Source organism: Nothobranchius furzeri, chromosome 7 (genome assembly GCF_043380555.1).
Source record: "Nothobranchius furzeri strain GRZ-AD chromosome 7, NfurGRZ-RIMD1, whole genome shotgun sequence".
In the NCBI taxonomy this organism is placed as follows: domain Eukaryota; kingdom Metazoa; phylum Chordata; class Actinopteri; order Cyprinodontiformes; family Nothobranchiidae; genus Nothobranchius; species Nothobranchius furzeri.
Genome location: NC_091747.1, coordinates 23,867,894 through 23,889,696, shown reverse-complemented (window position 1 = coordinate 23,889,696; position 21,803 = coordinate 23,867,894). Strand labels below are relative to the sequence as shown.

The window sequence follows — 21,803 nt, the reverse complement described above, 5'->3', positions numbered from 1 at the left end:
AAATCCCAGAAGGACTTAAGCAGAAAGAGACGGAGCGTCTAGCAGACAGACACGTTTTATTAAAGATTAGGAGCAAGAAATATCCCCTTCAGCTATGGCCAAACAAAGCAGAACTCGCTGCTTCGACTATAGCTAAAGTCCAACCTACAGGGAGCAGCTGCATGTTTGTAGTGGTTCCCACACCGACTGTAAACCTCTCACTAAACAATGGACACACATCAAAAAAGCAGGACAATGAAACAAGATGACCATTTTGTTTAACGTAATGAAATCATGCAAATAATGGGTTTTTTAGGGTAACGCCCATGACAACATTGAAGTGAGCCATAGAGTTCCACCAACAGATAATTAACACCTTTGAAAATACTTCATAGCATCCTTGTGGCTACAATACTCATAAAATCTGTCACCATGTGACAAAAGAAAAAAAGGCAAATTTGGGTCAACAAAAAGCCTGTTGATGCCTGGGCCAGCCCGGGTCAAAGCAGGTCAAAAACACAATTAAATACTCACATAAGTTAGTAATGCACATGGCATCTGAAAACACCTACTGGCTTTTCCAAACCTCGTAGACCTAAACGCCAGCTTCTATGATTTAGTACACAAATTGGCAGTACAAACAACACAAAACACTGGTAATGCTGACAGGCACAGCATTTAATACTTGTTGATGCCCAAAATTCTCACGCCGTGCAGCTGTGGCAGCTTGGGGATGAGGACGCTCAAAAGTGACACGGTGTTGATGACGAAGTGGGTCGTGTTGTATTTTGTGTAGAAACTTGCTAGAAAGTATCTGCAGGAAAAAAAATGTTCTGAAAACAATCAAACAAAGAAAATGAACACAAAAGAGCTCATCAGTGTACTTACAGAATGATGGGGGAAATGGTGAAGAACTTTCTAGAGGAAGTGAACTGCACGCCGCCGTCGAGCTGCTCCCAGTGAGTCAGAAGCCTGGCTTTTCCCTGGTCGGGGGTCTCAAAAGGTGTACCTTTCACTGCATGCATGAACACATACATGCCCTACGAAAGAGTACATGCAAATATAAAAAAGGAGCGACTACCAAGAACATTTTCTTTCTGTGAAGGCCAGAAAGCCTAGAGACATGACCTTTATACTCTCAAGCAACGCTACATATTAGCTATTGTGTAAACATGACTGATGCAACCTTGTGGGCTCAGGACATTGTCACTGCTAGAGACCCACCGATATGGGGTTTTCTTTTGCCGATGCCAGGGCTGATAAAAGATTTTTTCCACCTTATTTGCAGGCTAAGCTGTCACTAACAACAGTGGACTCAACATTTCTTTTTTATTCACCGTGTCCAGCTGTGAAGCAATCAGAATGGATGTGTGAATGCCGAAGACAAGCCTTGCAGTTTCACTCTCACAGGTGGAGCATTATAGCTTCTGCTATAACGCCACTCCTGATACCAAAACTTTATTAGAAATGTTTTCGGACACAGAGACAGCAGTGTAAGAGAAACGGGGAGAGAGAGGGAAGAGGTGGGGGAGGGGAGTTCACAAAAAAAAACAAAAACAATAAATGATGATGAAGAATCTGCTTCTAGACCTGCAGAAAGAGAGAGAGAGAAAAGAGACACAAAAATACAACAAGACCAAAATACCCCGCACCGACAACACGAGGATATAAAAAAGTAACCATTTTTGCTGAAACACACGGTAATGATTCATTGTGTGTTTAGTGTGAACCACAGCCACCACACAGGTGATGTGTTGAAAATGCCCAAGTCCATCCTTGTGAGAGCACCATGTGAGCACCTGTGCACGAACATGCACTTGTATATGTAAGGTTTCTTTATAGGACTGTCCAATAGTGAGTGTGAGGGGCCACAGATCTGCCCCCAAGATGGAGGAATTCCAAGCCCTAGAGGTCCATGTGTCTCCGCAAAGCGCAGGAACCCCAGGGAGGCAGTCGCCGGAGAAGCCCCAACCCCCTCCCTAGAGGTGCAGAGGATTACCCCGGGACCAGCAGCCGCCAGAGCCCTGGGAGATAACATGACAAGCCCGCAGCCGCCCATCCCCGAGCTAGCTGAGCTCGGAACACAGTAGCCCGGGATTCACAACGTTTCTAAACCGGATCAGTTTTTGAACTCTGGCTTTAACCGGCTGCTTCATCTTGATTCTGTGCAATGCACAATATTAAAAGCAAACATTTAACCAAACAAATCAATAAGCTGACTAAGTATTAAACATAAAACAGGTAAATAATGAAGTCAGGTAATGAATGCATTTCTTAAGCAGATGTTAGGAGCATAAATATACATTTAATGTATTAAATTTAGTGTTACGGCAGCAGCAGTGGGCTGCCCACAGATGTGCTGGATTTTACATTGGGTCTACTAAAGACGGATCAGCCAATGCTGATATAAGGACTGGTAAATATTGGCCAACTGATATATCGGCCTGTCACTAGTCACTGCATCCTAAAAAGTAACCTGTAACTGTTTCAGACCACATCAGATCAACAAACACATTCTCTGGACATCAGCTTATGGGCAGAAAGGCAGTGGACCAATGAGTCCACACTTAAACACGAGGAAAAGATCCTCCAGACTGTTGTCAGAACTCAGGTCACCATGTGAGGAGGAGAACGGAGGAGCAGATGGCTGAGTAGCAAAAACGATAAATTAAAGAGTAAGTCACCCCCAAATCAACATTTTTTTCCCTGATAAACTATATAAATGCGTGTCTAATCATGCTGCAGACACGTGTGGTTAATAGTTTTGCACTTTAGTGCATTTTAGTTAAAATTTAAATGTTCTGCCTAAAACTGTCAGTGTTGTGCCGTTGTCAGGTAAAGACTCTGCACTGCATTTGCATTTAAATCTGCCATCGCTATTGGCTAAGAGGTACCCTAGAACGTTAGCTGGTACCATATGATGTCACAATGTCGTTGTGAGCCTGTGTGTGTGTGTATTTGTTAGCGGCTCCGCCCTCTCGGTCTGTTAGGCAACAGCATTTGTTGCATTTTTCAAACAGGAAGTTGGAGCGGAGTAATACTCTGGTAGGGGGTGACTTGCTCTTTAAGAAAAAACTGATGCAGATTTCTCAGAGTTCAACAATTAGCATCTTTGGTTCCCCAAAATATAAGATGATTTTTTTAAAATCAAATTTAAAACTTTCTGGAAAATGGAGACTTATAAAAAAAACTGCAGTTTCAGGTTATATTTTAAACATACATATTTAAAATATAATATATATATTTTAAATATTACATTTGTAAGACACTGGGTTGGTTGTGTTTCCTGTAATTTTATTTTGAAAAGCTACATGAGCTGCTCTGCCAGCCACACCCTTAATGGATGAATACAAGCCAGGTGTGAGGGACACGCAGAACCTGGATGAAGTGCTGACAAGCAGCTAGCTGAAAACGAACTGGCAATCAATTCATTGCCAAAGGAATAACTAATGAAAGGACTAAAAGGAAGACAGATGGATTCCCTTTGTGTTTTAAGCAAAACAGCCAACGAGTTTCACTGTGATTCCCTCCAAGCAACACAGATGCAAGTGATTTCTTTTACGGGTTTAAGGGAGGTCTAAGGAAAGGAGGACAGAAGAGGTCCACAACGAAAGGAAGTCCAATAAACCCGTACTTGCATCTGTGTTGCTTGGAGGGAATCACAATGATTTACTTACGGTTATGATTCAAGAATTACTAACAGTAATTCTTTTGACAAAACATAGATTAAACTCCTGAAATTACATGCTGCTGCCAGTGTCTATTCGTCCTAATAGAAACCCAATACCTCCAGCTTTGTGCAGGTGTTGCTAAGGGAAATGTGAAATTAACAACCACTGATGTAAAGTCAAGGCACAGTCAGCACTCTGTTGCTGTATTGTTGTGGGAAACCTGGCTTTTACTTTTATAGCTATAAAAAGGCTGTTTGGTTTAAAGATCTTACGTCATGTTGGGAATATTAAAGCTCCCATAAAAGCCTCTAAAAGAAACCAACATATGAACCCTCGCAGCCTCTGCGCTCCTCTGGCAGGCGTCTCCTGGTCATCCCTAAAGTCAGGACACAAACTCACGGCGAGGCGTCCTTCCAGTGTTATGGCCCTCGCCTCAGGAACGAGCTGCCAGAGGACCTCAAGGCTGCAGAGAACGTTCATGTTTTTAAGTCCAGGCTCAAGACCCGTCTTTTTAGGTTAGCTTTTATCTAAATATTTACTACAGTTTCATTTCTCGTTTTACATGATTATATTTTATTACTTGCTTTGCATGTTTTATATGATTATATTTTAGCACAGTTTTATTATTTATTATTATTATTTTACTGTCTATATGATTTTATTTATTACTTATTTTCTAACTTTTGTCATTTATATTAGCTCTTTTATTACATTTTGACTCATTTTAATCCAGTGTTTCCTCTGTGGGGGCCCTCTGCCCCGGGAGCGGTGGTCGACTGTAGCTTCATGGGCGCTCTATAGGTGGGGGTCTATGCTCCCCCTCCACTGAACACCCTGACTTAGTGTGGAAGAGCTGATGCTGCCGGGGCAGACGGCTCCTCTGATGGCGTTTCCTTGCGTTACCATACTTGGCTCATCTAGACTCAACCAAATATAATTTTTACTTGTGTGTGTGTGTTTGCACATGTCTGTTAATGTTTTTAACCTGTTATGGGAATCTGGGGTCATTTTGTAAAGCAGTTTGAGTAGCACTTTGTTTGAAAAGCGCTTTATAAATAAATTTGATTGATTGATTGAAAAACATTAACAAGCACAGTGACAGCAATGATAAGTCAGAGCGGACTGTTGGGATAATCCAGAGGTCTGGAGACACAAACACTCCTGTTTGCTGTTTGGAGAGCAGCACAAACAGGCAGCAAGGTAACGCTTACCAAGTTGTGAATGACGTTGGTTAAAGTCCACACCACAGGAACACTGAAGAAAGGTATGCTCAAAAGCACAATGTGAAGTACTCCAACTCCAAGCGCATACGTCAACCAAATCCCTCGACTGTTCATCACCCGGGTGTTTGGGTTCACCTCACTGTGTGCCACACCCACGTTCATTCTGGTCTGTGGACAGATACATCACATCACTCATGCAACTTTTGCACTCATTCTGTAATTCATAAATAAACCCAGTACATATTTTATGTAAAAGGACCTGGACTAAAACAGGTTTGTTTCACATGATTATGTAAACAAAGCTCCTGCAGCAACCTGTTATCACTTCTTCTCCCTATCAAATGTGGTAAATAAAAATAATAAAATGTGTGCAATATTGCTGAACTTTGTTCTCTGGAAAGCTTTCAGTTGCCAGCCTGGATTAGATCGGATTTTAAAGTTCAGCCAATAGTCTCACCAGAAAAGATGAAAATAAACCCCAAATAGTGACAACCCAGTTGCAAACTCTTTATATTTTGACATTACATACGCTTATCCTAACTTACTTTTGCGTCAGCTTTCACCATGCACCTGCAACGAAGCTGACTACCAGCTCGTTTAAATGGAAAAACTACTTGCAAACAAACGGTTCGAGGTTTGTTGTTCCACTAACGGCTCCGACTATTTTTTGGAACATACTATCGTTAACAGTCGCTATTTTAAACGCAGTTAAAAACAGTAAAATGCACAAAATATAACGAATTTCGCTACTCACAACGCTCCCGTAAAAATCGTAAATGTTCTACGACCTCTTTCCAAACGTTAGTCCCTTCCCATTCTTTTGTTTTCACTACATAGCCGGAGCCTGTACACCAATATTCCAACAGCAAGTTGGTCAGCGGCAACATTTAATAATAAATACTAACTAAAAGTTAAACAAATTAGATTCGGATTTTGTTACTATCAGCTTACAGGTAGCAGCGAGCAGCAGACGGTTTTTACATAAACAACTATGGCGAGAATCAGTTTGTCCTCTTGTTGTTGTGCGCAGAAGCTCTTGGGCAGAGCGGAAGTGGATGTACTGGTGTAATGCCTCTTTGATTGTCTGACAGGAAATTAACACGTCCTCAGAAATTACACAAATAGGAATATTTGCCAATTTTATTAACAATTGTTTAATGTATGTGAATAAACAAAGCCTGCTTTTTCTTATGTTAATTATAAAACAAACACTCGGCAAACAAATGCTGGTTAAACTACCTGTGAGATTTAACACAGGGAAAAATGTTCTCGAAACTCACCCATTTGTGCCAGCCCTCGCAGATACTTTGACCAATCAGCATGTGGTATGTAGGGCGGGAAACAGCCCATTTTTCAGTGTTGCGTCAAAATATGTCCTCCCAGCGATTTATCACCCGCTTTCTCCTATTTTCTCCCTAATTTACGTCGTTTTAGGTAAAGGTATCTTTAAAAAACGAACAGTGTCTTTTAACATTTTTGCCCTCATAGATGAAGAAAAAAATCCAATGTAATGACTGAGCATTAAGGATAGTTAGTCGGAACTCCCGTGGTCATCGTAAGAATAAGAGCACCCACTTTTCAAAGCATAAAACACATTTTTTACTGAATTATATACCATGAGTTTTGTTTTTTTACGTGAAAGTGTGTGCATTTTAGTAAGGGGAACAGTCCTTGATGGCTGTGGGGACGCATTTTTCTGCACGAACACATCTCGACGTAACACTAGTTTGTTTTGGATGCTGGAAAGAGTTAAGCTAGTAAGTAGTTACCACGATTAAACGTGTTTAAATTGGTCATATTTTCACATAACTGGAATTATGATTGTTAGCTCAGATAAATTACAATTTGCTGATGAACGCCTTCAACTATAATTTCCTGTTTGATGTTTTGATTATTCATTTTTATTTGCACGTGTCTGAAAATCATTCAGATAATCATGCTATTAGTTATTTTCAGTGATGAACAGCTTAAAGTGGATTTGTATTTATTTGGTTTTCAGCATAACGAGAAACTGATAACACATTTTGCAGATGGAACATGACATTAGACCTCCTATGTGAAGTGAAATATTTAAGTACACCGCGCTGATGGAGGCAAATTATTCATATTCTGCCTTTAAAGGCCGTTTGATAAAAGAAGAAATAACAGGCTGTATTAGAATTTTGGGTAACTTTAATTAGAATATGTATGGGGCGGCAGTAGCTCAGGTGGTAGAGCGGGTTGCCTCATGATCGGAGGGTCATGGGCTCGATTCCAGCTCCCGCCAGGGGCATCCTGCTGTTGTGTCCTTGGGCAAGACACTTCACCCAACTTGCCTGTGTTAGTGGTGGTCAGAGGGGCCGACAGCGCCAAATGGCAGCCTCGCCTCTGTCAGACCTCCCCAGGGCGGCTGTGGCTACAAGTAGCTTACCATCACTAGCAGTGTGTGAATGTGAAAGTGTGAAAGCGTCTTTGGGTGTCTAGAAAAGCGCTATATAAGTTCAATGCATTATTATTATTATTATATTAGGGACTGCTGGGCTGTAGCATCTTTATGTGAACTACTCTGGTAGGATAAACCTAATCATCACACAAGCTTTAAAGCTTGAAGCAGAGATATCCAAGGTGCGTCCCATGGGGCCCTTTTTGGCCCTCAACTGCAGTTCAGGGATGATTTTACCACACTGGCACATTATTACAATGCACTGGTCAATCTGCTTTCATCGCCTATCATAGCTGTGCTGATGACACCCAGATCTACCTAGCCTTATCTACTAGTGACTGTCGTCCACTGACTCACTCTGTCAGTGCCTAGAACAAGTAAACGACTGGATGCAGTCAAACGTCCTCCAGCTAAACAAAGACAGGACTGAAGTTATTGGCTTTGGCAACAATGGATAGATAGAATGGATGTCAATGCTCAGTTGGACTCCAGGGGAATAAATACAAAAACCCAGATTAGAAATCTAGGTGTTATTATTGACTCCGACCTGAGCTTCTCTGGACATATTAAGGCTATGGAGCGCTAAATCAGCGTTTTATCCCTACACTGGTTACCAGTAAACTGCAGAATAGACTTCTAAGTGCTTCTACTAGTTTATGAATCACTCAATGACATGGGGCCAGAATACATGTCCAATCTCATTCCTGTATACACACCCAATAGGGCTCTGAGATCCCTTGTCAGAATCAGCTGGTAGAACCGCGGGTCAGAACCATGTCAGCTAGAACCTCGGGTCAGAACCATGTCAGCTGGTAGAACCGCGGGTCAGAACCAAACATGGTGGAGATGCATTTAGTTACTATGCTGCTCACATATGGAATCAGCTTCCCCATGACCTCAGATGTGCCCCAACCCTAGTGCTGTTTAAAACACAACTAAAACCCTCATGTACTCATCAGCCTTTACATGAATGGTTTCTCATGCTGCGTCGTCTCCACTGTAATCTGCGCTGTAACTTTGTCTCCTTTAGCTCTAAACTGTAATTCTATCTGTGTGTATTTTAATTTGTGTTTTTACGTCGTTTTCATGTCATTTCCTGCTAATTGTAAAGCACATTGAATTACCTCTGTGTTTGAAATGTGCTCCATAAATGAAGCTGCCTTGCCTTCGTACCTCACCGATGGTCACGAGCTTTGGGTAGTGAGTGAAAGAATGAGATCACAGATACAAGTGACCAAAATAAGCTTTCTTCGCTGGGTGGCTGGGCTCTCCCTCAGAGATAGGGCGAGAAGCTCGGTCATCCGGGAGGGGCTTGGAGTAGTTGAATTTGCTCAGGCATCTGGTTAGAATGCCTCCTGGACGCCTCCCTGCTGAGATTTTCCGGGCATGTCCACCCACGTGGAGACTTTACGGGAGACCCAGGACACGCTGGAGGGACACTGTCTTAGGTGGCCAGGGAACGCCTTGGGATTCCCCCAGAGGTGCTGACCCAAGTGGCTGGGAAGTGGGAAGTTTAGGAGTGAGCTCCTTTCTGCTTAGGCTGCTGTCCCACGACCCGACCCCGGATAAGTGGAGGAGAACGGATAGATATCGCATTTAATTTTTATTTTTAAATTTTACGATTAATGTCTTGCCCTTGTCCCAAATGTCTGCATGTTACTGGCTTGAAGGATCTGCTGCTGGCTGAAACCTCGGCGGACCTTCAGAGGTCTAACACAAGTAATGATTTGTTGTGTTCTGGCTCCAAACAAACAACCTACCACAAAATGAGACTTCTTTTTAACTTAATGATGCTGATTTGTTTGTAACTTCTCTGTAGAAATCTGCTGTGATAACTTGGTGATCTTCATCTAGGCTGTTGTTCTTAGTGACCCTCAGACACTTTTAATCTTTCACAGAAGTCCTGAGCTATGAAGCAGCTTCCACCAGACACTGTGCGGCTGCTGTCCAGCTCCCAGGTCATCACTTCTGTTGTGAATGTTGTGAAAGAACTGGTGGAGAACTCCCTGGATGCTGGAGCATTAAACATCGATGTAAAACTGGTATGATGCTTTCTCACTATCTGTGTTTGTTTGTGCCACAGCAGAAGTAAAAGTACCCGTGACTGAACATCTAAACAAAGCCCGAGTTGTAGCAGCATTACTGGAGGAATCGTCCACTTCCTACACGTGAAACTGTTCAGCAGCATGTGTTTCTCTTCCTTCGCTGAATGTGTTAACTTCTTAATTTTTAGGAGAACTTTGGCTTGGATCGGATAGAAGTACGTGACAACGGTCATGGAATCAAAGCTGTGGATGCTCCTGTGGTGGCGATCAGACATTTCACCTCAAAGATCTGCAGCCATGAAGATCTGGAGCATCTGGAAACGTACGGCTTTAGGGGTGAGGCGCTCGGATCCATCTGCGCTGTGGCTGAGGTGAAGTCCATAAATGGTGGTCGCATGATAACAGAATGTATTTTATAAAGAACTGAAGTTAAGCATTCCTTTTATTCGTGGGATATTCATCAGATAACAGAAACAAGCTCGTTTTATAGCTCGCCTTCTTCTTTTTGGTGCCGAGCTGTAATTAAAAATGTGTCTGTTAACCAGTGAGCATCATCAGGATTTAGTGACAGCCCTGCTTGATTATTTTGGTTCTCCTCAGGTGGCTGTTACCACAAAGACAGAGGCAGACGACGTCAGCATCCAATACTCACTAGACTCTACAGGAACCATTGTTTCTCAGAAACCGTCTCACTTAGATCAAGGCAAGTAAACAGCAGAGAAACGCTCTGAGAGCAGAAGTCAGGTTTAAACCTGAGAAACTGGATGATAGTTTAGTTTAAAACTTACCAGATAAATCAGGTGTCTGTGTAATTAGTTCTATTTACTTTTAAATGACAGGAATAATAAACATCCCATCAAATAAAAGGTGACTTCTGCATGTCAGTACTACAACATGTTTCAGAGTAAATTAGAGCTTAAAGCACACGCTGGGTTCTAATAATGTCTAAAAGGATGAAGTTGTTTCGTGTGATTGTTTTTAATAAGCAGCCTTTTGATTTTCCAGGTACGACTGTGAGTGTGACGAAGCTTTTTAGGAACCTTCCAGTGAGGCGACAGTTCTACTCGTCCACTAAGAAATGTAAAGAGGAGCTGAAGAAGGTGCAGGAGCTGCTGATGGCCTACGCCCTCATAAAGCCTGAGCTCAGACTACTGTTGGTTCATAATAAGGTCAGCAAGGTTACCTCACAGGTCACTGAAAGAGCAAGTCACCCCTAAATCAACATTGTTTCTGATAAACTATATAAATGCATGTCTAATCGTGCTGCAGACACGTGTAGTCAGTAGTTTAGCACTTTAGTGCATTCTAGTTAAAATTTAAATGTTCTGCCTAAAACTGTCAGTGTTGTGCCGTTGTCAGGTAAAAACTCTGCTCTGCATTTGAATTTAAATCTGCCATCGCTATTGGCTTAGGCCTAGTCCACACGTAGCCGGGTTTTTTAAAAACGAATATCCGCCCCTCAAAAACTTGCATCCACACCACCTCATTTTAAAACTAAACTCTGTCCACACGTACCCGGATAAACACGTTGTTATGGACATGCCAGACCTGTAGGCGGCAGTACTTCCCCCGTTCTTAACCTCGTCCTTCGTCTGTGGTCTTCCGCAAAGAGCAGTAATTCCGCTTGCAAAAACAAACAAGCAAAAAGCGCTTGGACAATTGATAAAGCGAGCGCAGCTCTGAAGGCTTCCATGCTGTCGGCTAGTGTAAACACAGGTCGCACACGTGATGTCAGCATTTTTTTGCCGCGGAAAGTGACGTTGCGGACCTTAAAACTCCGTTTTTGTCCGTCCACGCGCAAACACCCAAAACGGAGAAAACGCAGATCTTCACTTTGGCCGGAGTTTTTAAAAAGATCCCTTTTCGTGTGAAAAAACTCAGTTTTCGTGTGGATGACAGGCTGAAACGTAGAAAAATATCTACGTTTTGGCAGATCCCCAGCTACGTGTGGACAGGGCCTAAGGTACCCTAGAACGTTAGCTGGTACCATATGATGTCACAATGTCATTGTGAGCCTGTGTGTGTGTGTATTTGTTAGCGGCTCCGCCCTCTCGGTCTGCTAGGCAACAGCATTTGTTGCATTTCAAACAGGAAGTTGGAGTGGAGTAATACTCTGGTAGGGGGTGACTTGCTCTTTAATGAATAAAACATTTTTATATTTCTGTGGACAGACAAAATTTTAGGATGAAATATTGAGTTAATATTGTTTTTGAATGTCCACATGGTTTTGTTTTTCTAACTTTGGGTTGTCCCAGACAGCAGAGCAGACATGCTCTTTCTTCTGTAACCACTTGGTGTCCTCATAACATCTGACTTCCAATAAGAATTCACATCAGTTTTATAAATGTAGAAACCTGAAGTCTGTATAAATCTGTGTGTGAGTTTCTGAAACCTCGTAAGCTGGTTCAATCACGCAATATGCCCGATCAGAATGCAGAACAAAAAACATAAACAACAACAAATAAATAACATTCTCTATTCTGACGTGTTGCAAAGCTCAAAAAACAATTTATCAAGTTCCTACAAGCATGAATTCTCAGACATGATCATAACTACCACCCTGATTGTGTTTTTAAACCTTTTTCATTATTTATATAGTTTGCTGTATAAGACACCTAAATAATCCTGCAGCAAAGTCATTTTCTTCATCCTGTTTTGTGTTTCTGATACTTTATTACTGGTATGTGGTTTAAAAGCTTGTCTGCACTGATGTTTCATCAGAAAAACCTTCAAGCAATAAGATGACTGAGAAGTGAGGGGACAGAAGGGTCACATGGTAAATGATCCAGCCTACAGAACCCGTCTGGTCCACCACGGCTCTTAATATAGGCAGAAACTCTCCAGTCTGCTGCTGTTTTGTTTCTAACACAAATCTCTGACCTGTGAATTCGTTTTATGATGGAAAGCATTAAACTGGCTTGTGGAGATGTTCAGAGTTCCTTTTCTTCTGCTTGCAGGTCAGTGAGTTTGCTCACGACGGCTCTTTAAGTCTCAGAACCGGGTTTTGAGATTTTAACGGAGCACATTTTGTGCAATCAGCTCTCCGCAGGCCGTATCCTTTACCTCCTGCTCTGCTGTTTGCCTTGTGTCATGTTTCTCTTCAGGAACTGTTTACAGGGCTAATCTGTTTGCTTGTGCCAAATTGTACATTTAATATCAGACACGTCCTGCAACCAGGTGTGTCCAGTCAACACCTAAAGCATACTGTATATTTACTGATGCACAAAAATACTCCGTTAAAAGCTGATGCGGAATTTCTGAAATATTTATTTTTATCTCACTGAGAAGAAGACTCTCGGAGGTGTTTTATCGTTTCAGGTGGTGATTTGGCAGAAAGCCAAAGCAGCCGATGACAGAAGCGCCCTCGTCGCTACGCTGGGGTCCGGCATCGTCCCTAACCTGCTGCCATGTCACCAACGTCAGGAGCAGCCTAAGGTGACTTCAAAAGGGATTTTTTTATTTGTAGTGAGGGTTTTGTCTAAGTTAGAATCCTACCAGCAGCATCCAAAGGTAAAACGTTTACCTGAGACAGGTACATGAACTGGTTCTGTTCCAGAAGATGAACGGTATCTGAAGTCTAAAACAACAGAAATGACTCCAGCCGGGCCTGAGAGACGCTTCGGCTGACAGCCGTTTGGCTCTTCTCTGAGTTACGGACCCTTCTCTCTGCTTGAGTGACCCATAAATTCAGAGTTAGGTGGTTTAACAATTAAACTAAACAATTATCTGAAAATGTTCTGCTGTAAAGACTGAAACTCTGCAAGGCCTTCAGAAAGTCTGCAGATGTATTCTCGGTGTATTTTATACATTTAAATGCGGGCTTGTTTTGATGATTTAAAAGCCTCTCTGGTTCCGTCCTGTTCTGATGTTTCGTTGGTTCAGGTCTGCAGGTTAGGGTGGGTATGTTTGTGGAGCTTGCACGTTACGTTTGACCGTGAGCCAATCCCTTCATCGTGGTCGCCTGGTCTCTAGCCAGCGAATGTGGTCAGTTGGTGGCGGGCCAACTCTTCCTGTGCCCTTTTCTCCTGAGTTCTTTCTTGATGAGGAGTGATTTCTGTTAGCTAAGCTTTGCTGTGCTGATGGTAATGAAATTAGCGTGGAGCTGTGACTTTCTGCGTGGTCACGGTAGGTGTCATGTGGCTCCTACCTGCTGCCAGCCTCTCACATAATCTCGTCTGACAGATATAGAGCAGCGCTGTTCACCCTGCTTCTCTCCCATTTCCCCCTTTGTTGTTGTTGTTTTGCTGCTCGGTGCCCAGCTATGAGAACAACCTTTGACCTTTTACTCCCTGTAGTAATGAAAGAGATTTTTTCCTTCATCTCCAGAAGAACAAAGCCCCGTGATCAAGGAAACCGTTTCGATGCGAGCTCTTGTTTTGCAGAAACAAAAATATGACCCTCTGTTTTTTCTCTGCCGCTCGGCTTCACACAGCTGAGGACCTCTGGGGCCAGAGGTGCCGTTCCTTCTCTCATAAAGTGACCCTAATGAGCAGAACCGGAGCGAAACATGTGCGCCCCGACCTGAGGCTGCAGTTGGTTCATTAACGTCGCTGGCATGTGCGAGGCTAATAACGAGCCCTAGGCCGTGTGGAAAGACGCATAGCTGCTCACTGCTAACATTAATAGCTCTGTATAATTTCTTACAAGCTTATGTTCCTAATGGACTTTTAAGTGCAGTTCTCCAGTTTTATGCTGAGTCATCAGTTTTGGCTCTTGAGAACTTGGTTGGACAGGTGAAAGAACATCCTTCATGTCTTATTAAAGCCTACACATGACAGGAAAACACAAAGTCTGGTGTTTGTTGTTTAATTCATGTCATTTGACATGAAGCTCATGAAGTGGGTCAGCTTCTGTGGGCATTCATCTCTAACTCTGGCATGAAAAGCAGCTTTCTTTGCACTTTACTCCTAACACTTCAAATCATCGGTTTCTTTGGATTTTTGCAGCTTTTTCACTTACTGCTGATTTTTGTTTGTTAATGCTGACCCTTGAATCATCAGCAGGCTAGAGGGGTGAGCGATGTCGTGTCTGACTATGGTTCTTCTTTCGTCCTAGTTTAGAATCACCTGTTTTCTTCATGTTGTCTTTGATTATAAAATTTGTCATTTCTCTTTAACAGATTATTATTGATGGGTTTTTCCCAAAACCTGGTGTTGATTGTTCCTCTACAAGCTCGTCTACTCCTGAAAAAACCTTTATATTCATCAATAATCGACCAGTCCACCATAAGGAAGTCATGAAGGTTAACTTAGCTGTTGAGCACATTAGTCCGAGCGACAGCGTCGACCCAGGCAGTTCTTTTAGTCTAACTTTTATCTTCTGTTATGTTTTGGTCTGAACGTGGGATCTAACCGCAGTTATTACGCCAGCACTACTCAGCTCAGTACCCAGAGGATTCAGCCCGACATCGATATCCCATCATCGTGATTAAAATCACAGTTTCACCTTCTGCTGTGGATGTAAATCTGACACCAGATAAAACACAAGTTCTTCTTCATAACAAGGTACAGCAGAAATACAGCTTTCCTTCACGTCTGGCTGAAGTTTCTCATGTCTGACTGTGCCTGTGGGATTTTTTAACTCTCGTTTAGGAGGCTGTGTTGACGGCAGTGGAGGCTCTGCTGGTTTCTCTTTATGGCTTCAGACCCGGTTCTGACCTCCCACCTGAGCAGCAGCTCAACCACGAGACACTTCCTCCTCCACCTCTACAAACGGATGCCTCGCAGCTGAAAAACAAAAGGAGTGATGTCAGAGATGACAACGTCCTCACAGAGGCAGAGACACATGCTGACTCAGCACAAAGTTCTGATGTTTCTCTGGAGCGCCAAGCTTCAAACACTAGCTCTTCATCGTCTACTGCAGACGACTGGATTGATGATGGCATCGCAACAAAAACGAGCTCTGTGAGCAAATCTCCAGAGAGACGTGGACATGCAGACGTTTCAGCTGCAGAAACAAGAAAGCACCAAATATCAGCTGAGGACTGGAGTCGGGGGACGGCGCTGGTTGATTCTGTATCAGGAGAACCGTTGCAGCCCATTGTGATCCTCCAACCCTCCACACCGAGTCCGTCAAACTCAGATGAGGCTAAGATTCAGAGAAGCCCTGGTAAGAAGATGCTGAACGCCATAACAGAGAAACCAGCAGCTCTGACTGCCTACGACATGATCAGGAACCGCACAACGAGGTCGCCGCTGTCACCCGTTGCCCTGTTTGAGAAGGACACTAGAGCTGAGGTCCTGAGGGAGAAGCCCGCCGCCAGCCTGCAAGACATCAGCATCGCAGTTCAGGAGAAGTGGAACATTCTGGGGGAGGGCGACAGGAAGAAGTGAGTTTCCAGACCGTTACCTTTCTCTGAGTAGCTGTTTCCATCACCGGTTGTTTACAGAAGAAGCAGAAGAGGAAAGTCTGACCTGTAACTTGAATGAAAAAAAACTTTTCTGGTTATTTAATTGACCTTAGCTTCCAGTCAGCTGTTAGTATAAAAAAATCACCCAATCAGAGAGGCCTGATCTTGTTGATAGCAGCCTCCAGCCCACTTCAACTGGCTCTAAAAAGCAGCTGTGGGTCAGTAGGCAGGGTGCTTGAAATCCTTGAAAATGCTTGAAACTAACTGAACTCAAGACTGATTCTAATGCTGATTTTATTAAAGAATTATAAATGCACGCCAAACAGCTGAGAAAAACCCATCCATCCATCCATTTTCATCCGCTTATCAGGAGTCGGTTTGTGGGGGCAGCAGCCTAAGGCGAGAGGCCCAGACTTCCCTCTCCCCAGCCACTTGGGCCAGCTCCTCCGGGGGAATCCCAAGGTGTTCCCTGGCCAGGTGAGAGACATAGCCCTCCAGCGTGTCCTGGGTCTACCTTTAGGCCTCCTCCTGGTTAGCCGTGCCCAGAAAACCTCACCAGGGAGGCGTCCAGGAGGCATCCTGACCAGATGCCCGAGCCACTTCAACTGGCTCCTCTTGATGTGGAGGAGCAGCGGGTCTACTCCGAGCCCCTCCCGGATGACTGAGCTTCTCACCCTATTTCTAAGTGACAGTCCAGCCACTCTTCAGAGAAAACTCATTTTGGCCGCTTGTATCCACAATCTCGTTCTTTCGGTCACTACCCAAAGCTCATGACCATAGGTGAGGGTAGGAACGTAGATCGACCGGTAAATCGAGAGCTTCATCTTCTGACTCAGCTCTCTCTTCACCACGACAGACCGGTACAACGCCCGCATCACTGCAGATGCAGCACCAATCCACCTGTTGATCTCACGCTCCAGTTTTCCCTCACTCGTGAACAAGACCCCGAGATACTTAAACTCCTCCACTTGGGACAGGACCTCATCCCTGACCCGGAGAAGGCATTCTACCCTTTTCCCAATCAAGACCATGGTCTCAGATTTGGAGGAGCTGATTCTCATCCCAGCTGCTTCACACTCGGCTGCGAACCGCTCCAGCGAAAGCTGAAGATCACGTTCTGATGAAGCCAACAGGACCACATCATCTGCAAATAGCAGAGACCTGATCCTCAGGCCACCAAAACGGATGCCCTCCACACCTTGGCTGCACCTAGAAATCCTGTCCATAAAGGTTATGAACAGAATCGGTGACAAAGGGCAGCCTTGGCCGAGTCCAACTCTCACTGGGAACGAGCCTGACTTACTGCCGGTAATGCGGGCCAAGCTCTGACACCGGTCATACAGTTCAATTCAATTCAAGTTTATTTATATAGCGCCAAATCACGACAAGAGTCGTCTCAAGGCACTTCACATAATAAACATTCCGATTCAGGTCAGTTCATTAAGCCAATCAGAAATAATGTTTCCTATATAAGGAACCCAGCAAATTGCATCAAGTCACTGACTAGTGTCAGTGACTATACAGCAATCCTCATACTAAGCAAGCATGCAGCGACAGTGGAGAGGAAAACTCCCTTTTAACAGGAAGAAACCTCCAGAGAATCCTGGCTCAGTATAAGCATCCATCCTCCACGACTCACTGGGGATGGAGAAGACAGAGCAGACGCGCACGCACACACACACACACACACACACACACACACACACACACACACACACACACACACAGGGACCTAACAGCCCGTATCAGAGGGCCTGGTACCCCATACTCCCGGAGTATCCCCCACAGGGCCCCCCGAGGGGCGCAGTCTAACGCCTTCTCCAGTAGAGAAAAGGCTCCTTACCTGTGGAGCCACTCAGCAATGACATCATTATTCTGTGCATCAAACTAATGATCACAGATTACAGCATACCAGTTTAAAATAATTGCAAGGTTGGAAAATGTGAATCAGCACAATTTGGGTCCTTGACTGAGTTATGGAAAAAGACATCTGGTTCGAGTTCTGCTCTCCTGCAGTCAGAAACATAAAGAAGCTCGTTTTTACCGCCACGTTTTAAAAAGCTAACCTCCTCATGGATGCTGCTCCTGATGCTGAACATGCGCAACGAGTACTTAATTAATGCATTAATGTAATATGGCTGGTCTCTGTTGTGCTGCAGGTATGAGGAGAAGGCAAGGAAAAGCCTGCAACATTACAACCAAAAGACCACAGCCGAAGGCCTCAGAGAGCCAGATGAGAAGGCGCCGAGGACCAAACTGCAGGGTCAGAAACGAAAGCCCCCCCTGTCAAACCAGCAGCTGATGGACCAGCTCTTTGCCCGGCCCCAGAAGAAGCCAAAGGCTCCTGTGTCCAGGCCTTCATGGCCCGTCCCCTGCAGCGTCCCTGCCCTCCGCCTTCAGCTTCAGCGCCTCTCATCCCAGAGCAGCGGAGCGCCGCGGGGCCTCCATCTTGTAAACCAGCTGGCCTCCCAGAGCACCTGGGTCATTTTATGTGGTCAGAGGCTCATGTTGTTAAACCCATTTCGAGTGGAGGAAACCTTGCTGTTTAAAAGACTTCTAGAGAATAATATCCTTCCATCCGTGAGTCTGCAGAACCCCGTCCAGCTAACAGATGGGTAATGTATCACTCAGGCCTCAGCAGCAACGTTTCTGTTAAATATCTGGTCTCCTTTATTCCTGAATGCACGAGACTAAAGGAAAATATTGTGGCTGTAGCGTAACACTCTTTCTATCTGCTAGGAGTCTGGGAGGAGCTGAATATGTCCAGACTTTGTGCAACATGGAGAAACAAAATCCTGATCTAACTGGAGGCGTCTTGTTTTCTGATCCTCGGCTTGTTGCCAATGGCTTCAAGATCAAACTCACTGCAGGTACAAATGAAGTTCTGGAGCATTATCAGGATTCTGGTTCGGGCGGGTAAACGTCGGTACGTCACATAGCCTTTATCCAGTTTTCTAGGTTCTTTGTCTTCGATCGTTGCCTCTCCGGGCTTCCTGATGGTCTTTTTCACACCGTCAGAGTCGAGGAAAGTTCACGCAGTTTCCAGAAAAAAGGTTTAAATACAAATGCAATAGAAACAGAAAGTAAAACGGACCTCACTTCCAAAGTCCAGCACTTTTTATTTTATATTTGTTATTATAACTGAGGGTTCTGGCTGTGTTTGTACTCACTGAAATATAAAAAAACGAGGTGTTATTGAATATGTGCAGGCACAAGAACGTCTGTATTTTAACTACCATCTCCGTCGTCGTTGTGACATTTCTGTTTTGCACCAGTTGTGTGTGAATGCTGCTTGTTTTTGTTGCTAGAACAGCTCACCTCGCTTGACATTGGCGTTTTGCCCGGTAGTGTGGTCTCACGGTAGATTTGTACCCCAGCGTGCCGGTGATGAGAACAGTTGGCCTTTAAGAAATTCTTGGAATTCTTTTATTCGGTGCTGCCAACCTCTGCGGGTGTGCATGAGGCCGCGGTGGATGTGAGATGGTCTCAGTCCACCGTGCCTGCTCAGCATCGGGCTTCGGGTGTGTTTTTTAAAGAAGCGGTTTACAGCAGACTTTAAAGACGTAATCAGTTTGAAATGTAATTTTAAAGGAGCAACAGGCAGTTTTACCTGGTAAAAGTTAAATAAAACCTGTCATCTTCGTGGCGTGGCTTTTGACTTCCTGCTAATAGTAATTTCAGTATTCATTTGTTGTGTTTTTTTCAGAGCATTTGAAATATTTTTCTGGTAAAAAAAAATCCCAGAAACAAGTCATTTTGTGGTTTTTCCTGCTCAGCTTTAATTATTATAAAAAAAATGAATATTTCACCTGAAAGTGTCTGCTGCAGTCTCACGTACAGACTTAGGTGCTGAAGTCATTAGATCATGTATAAACTCTCCTCAGAACTTATGTATGTACTAATAAAACTAGGTTAAAATCTCTAATGGTTTATTAAGTTTCCATTGGTTACTCGGTGATCGACCACCATATTGTAACCATCTCTGCATCTTCAGGGCATTTTATCAGGATTAAAATTGTGCATGATTTGCCGGATTTCCTCATAAAATGTGAAGCCATCATTCTTCCATTCTACTAGACAGCTTCCTTCCAGTCTGCTGGGGCTTCTATTAGTCATTTAGCACTCCATTTGGCCCTCGGATTGTTTCACTTGGTCACCAGTTCGGCCGTAAACTGCAGTATTTATTTATTATTCTTTCCTGGAGACAGTAGTAGCGTCTGGAGTGTATTAATCCTTGCTTTCTGCTTGTTTTGGCCCGGACTCGCGTCAGCAGAGAGACATCTGGAAGTGACGGAGATGGCAGACTGTGTGCCTTTTCTCGGTGTGGAGGACCTCAGGGAGATCCTGACTGCTGTTCATCACAGAAAGGCCTCGACTGTGCGAGAGTGTCGGCCGCTCAAAGTCACAAACTACCTACAAGTACAACATGCTGTAAATTACCACTGGTCTCTTTAGCCCCGCTATCTGTTATTAATGAAAGTTCTGGGACTTTCCCTCACAGGCAGAGGCCGTTCGACTGGCCCGACAGCTGCCGATTACTTTACCTCGAGAAGATGTGGAGCAAATCATTCGAAGGATGGAACAGCAGCTCGGTGAAAGCAGTCACATCTGTATCCATGGACGACCATTTTTCCAACATCTAGCTGATGTCCCATCAACAGACGGAGAAGCACAGGCTCAGTTCAGACCTTTAGGGTTGTGACACAAAAACCTGGTGTCCTGCACATGAGTTCTTATCAATAAAATAAGCTTTTTTGTTTAAAGAAGTCAAATTAAGTAAATAAGTGTTTTGAATTTCAAAATGTGCATTCAACCCCTCAAAAAGCTATTTTTACCATTAAAATTATTTTGCACAGCTAGTTCTTTTGTCTTCTTTACAGTTACAAGCCTAAACTTTTATTTTGCACACATTTTGTTGTCATGATGTCACTGCTGAGGTCTTTCATCCTAGTGATGGCTCACCTGAATACTCCAGAGCAGCAAATTGCTAACAAACCACCAGTGGTTACCATGGTAACCCCACAAGCACCCCAGGTGTGCTGGTGACCATAATGTACAAAATATGGCTACCACAGTGGCCCTATGAGCCATTGGTGGTTACCAAGGTGACCATAATTAATGGTGGTCATCAATTTGATCCTAATCGGCTACTGGCTGCAGTTTTAACATTTTTTTTAATATTAGTTCCATTTACATTTCTGTAACAGTATGTTTAATAGATCTGTTTTGTCTTAGCTCAGATTATTACCTAATTAAATCTAGGATTACTGTTGGGATTTACAGTAGTTTATAAATTCAATTCAGTTTATTTATAAAGCGCCAAATCACGACAAGAGTCGTCTCAAGGCACTTCACATAATAAACATTCCAATTCAGGTCGGTTCATTAAGCCAATCAGAAATAATGTTTCCTATATAAGGAACCCAGCAAATTGCATCGAGTCACTGACTAGTGTCAGTGACTTTACAGCAATCCTCATACTAAGCAAGCATGCAGCGACAGTGGAGAGGAAAACTCCCTTTTAACAGGAAGAAACCTCCAGAGAATCCTGGCTCAGTATAAACAGCCATCCTCCACGACTCACTGGGGATGGAGAAGACAGAGCAGACACACACGCGCGCACACACACGACAAAGTAATGTGTCTATTGTGATTTCTTAGTAAATATTCTATTTGGTGAGAGATAAACTTTATTGTATTTATCCTAGTGGATCTATAATTAAACGGATAAACTAGTAGTAGCACATCCAACGTCAAGGAAAGCAAAAAGTTATTATCAGGAGAGGGAGAATGTTTAAGTGGTTAGCAGCAGTGTGCTAGTCGATGGCCCCCTCCATGAGGCCACCACAGCTCAGCAAAACATCATTGTAGCTTCTTCTGGGGAGAAAAACAGAGAGAAAATAAAGTTAACAGCTGAAATAGCAGGAAATAATACAGTTAAAGAGCAGATAGTAGAAGAAAGTAGTAGAGTGTGAAAAGTGGTCAGTGTATCCTCCAGCAGTCTAAGCCTATAGCAGCATAACTACAGAGATAATTCTGGCTAATCTATCCTATTTAGATGTAGGCATGTTGGAGGCAGGGCAAGGGAGAGCCATCTTTACCGACTGTACACTC

At 43.6% G+C, this 21,803-nt stretch overlaps 2 protein-coding genes across 6 annotated transcripts; one reads left to right on the top strand and one right to left on the bottom strand.

The window, feature by feature from the left end:
• Nucleotides 1-37: 37 nt before the first annotated feature.
• On the bottom strand, nucleotides 38-5,939 carry ormdl1 (ORMDL sphingolipid biosynthesis regulator 1). Of its 3 annotated transcripts, none has more exons than XM_015977082.3 (4): nucleotides 5,825-5,939; nucleotides 4,862-5,041; nucleotides 868-1,019; nucleotides 38-793 (listed from the first exon to the last, which is right to left on the bottom strand). In XM_015977082.3, the coding sequence occupies exons 2-4, from the start codon at nucleotides 5,033-5,035 to the stop codon at nucleotides 658-660; spliced, it is 462 nt and encodes a 153-aa protein (XP_015832568.1). In that variant the 5' UTR covers nucleotides 5,036-5,041; nucleotides 5,825-5,939; the 3' UTR covers nucleotides 38-657. The 3 variants fall into 3 exon arrangements, with proteins under 3 accessions (XP_015832568.1, XP_015832567.3, XP_015832569.1); XM_015977081.3 differs by lacking the exon at nucleotides 5,825-5,939 and adding an exon at nucleotides 5,419-5,786; XM_015977083.3 differs by lacking the exon at nucleotides 5,825-5,939 and adding an exon at nucleotides 5,628-5,767.
• Nucleotides 5,940-6,489: 550 nt separating this feature from the next.
• Nucleotides 6,490-20,546, top strand: pms1 (PMS1 homolog 1, mismatch repair system component). Of its 3 annotated transcripts, none has more exons than XM_015977074.3 (13): nucleotides 6,490-6,630; nucleotides 9,194-9,337; nucleotides 9,529-9,711; nucleotides 9,941-10,043; nucleotides 10,346-10,509; nucleotides 12,659-12,775; nucleotides 14,460-14,582; nucleotides 14,698-14,844; nucleotides 14,932-15,668; nucleotides 17,849-18,304; nucleotides 18,429-18,559; nucleotides 19,963-20,108; nucleotides 20,191-20,546. In XM_015977074.3, the coding sequence occupies exons 2-13, from the start codon at nucleotides 9,206-9,208 to the stop codon at nucleotides 20,389-20,391; spliced, it is 2,640 nt and encodes an 879-aa protein (XP_015832560.3). In that variant the 5' UTR covers nucleotides 6,490-6,630; nucleotides 9,194-9,205; the 3' UTR covers nucleotides 20,392-20,546. The 3 variants fall into 3 exon arrangements, with proteins under 3 accessions (XP_015832560.3, XP_015832559.3, XP_015832561.3); XM_015977073.3 differs by having other exon boundaries at nucleotides 19,960-20,108; XM_015977075.3 differs by having other exon boundaries at nucleotides 6,612-6,630; nucleotides 9,529-9,676; nucleotides 19,960-20,108.
• The last annotated feature ends 1,257 nt before the right edge of the window (nucleotides 20,547-21,803 follow it).

Coding starts and splice junctions, on each gene's coding strand:
- ormdl1 (XM_015977081.3), bottom strand. CDS start 5,439: ATGGTGAAAGCTGACGCAAAA. Junction 5,042..5,418: donor TGGTGAAAGCTGACGCAAAA/GTAAGTTAGGAT, acceptor ATCTGTCCACAG/ACCAGAATGAACGTGGGTGT. Junction 794..867: donor ACCATTTCCCCCATCATTCT/GTAAGTACACTG, acceptor TTTTTCCTGCAG/ATACTTTCTAGCAAGTTTCT.
- pms1 (XM_015977073.3), top strand. CDS start 9,206: ATGAAGCAGCTTCCACCAGACACTGTGCGGCTGCTGTCCAGCTCCCAG. Junction 12,776..14,459: donor AACGTCAGGAGCAGCCTAAG/GTGACTTCAAAA, acceptor TCTCTTTAACAG/ATTATTATTGATGGGTTTTT. Junction 14,583..14,697: donor ACCATAAGGAAGTCATGAAG/GTTAACTTAGCT, acceptor ATCTAACCGCAG/TTATTACGCCAGCACTACTC.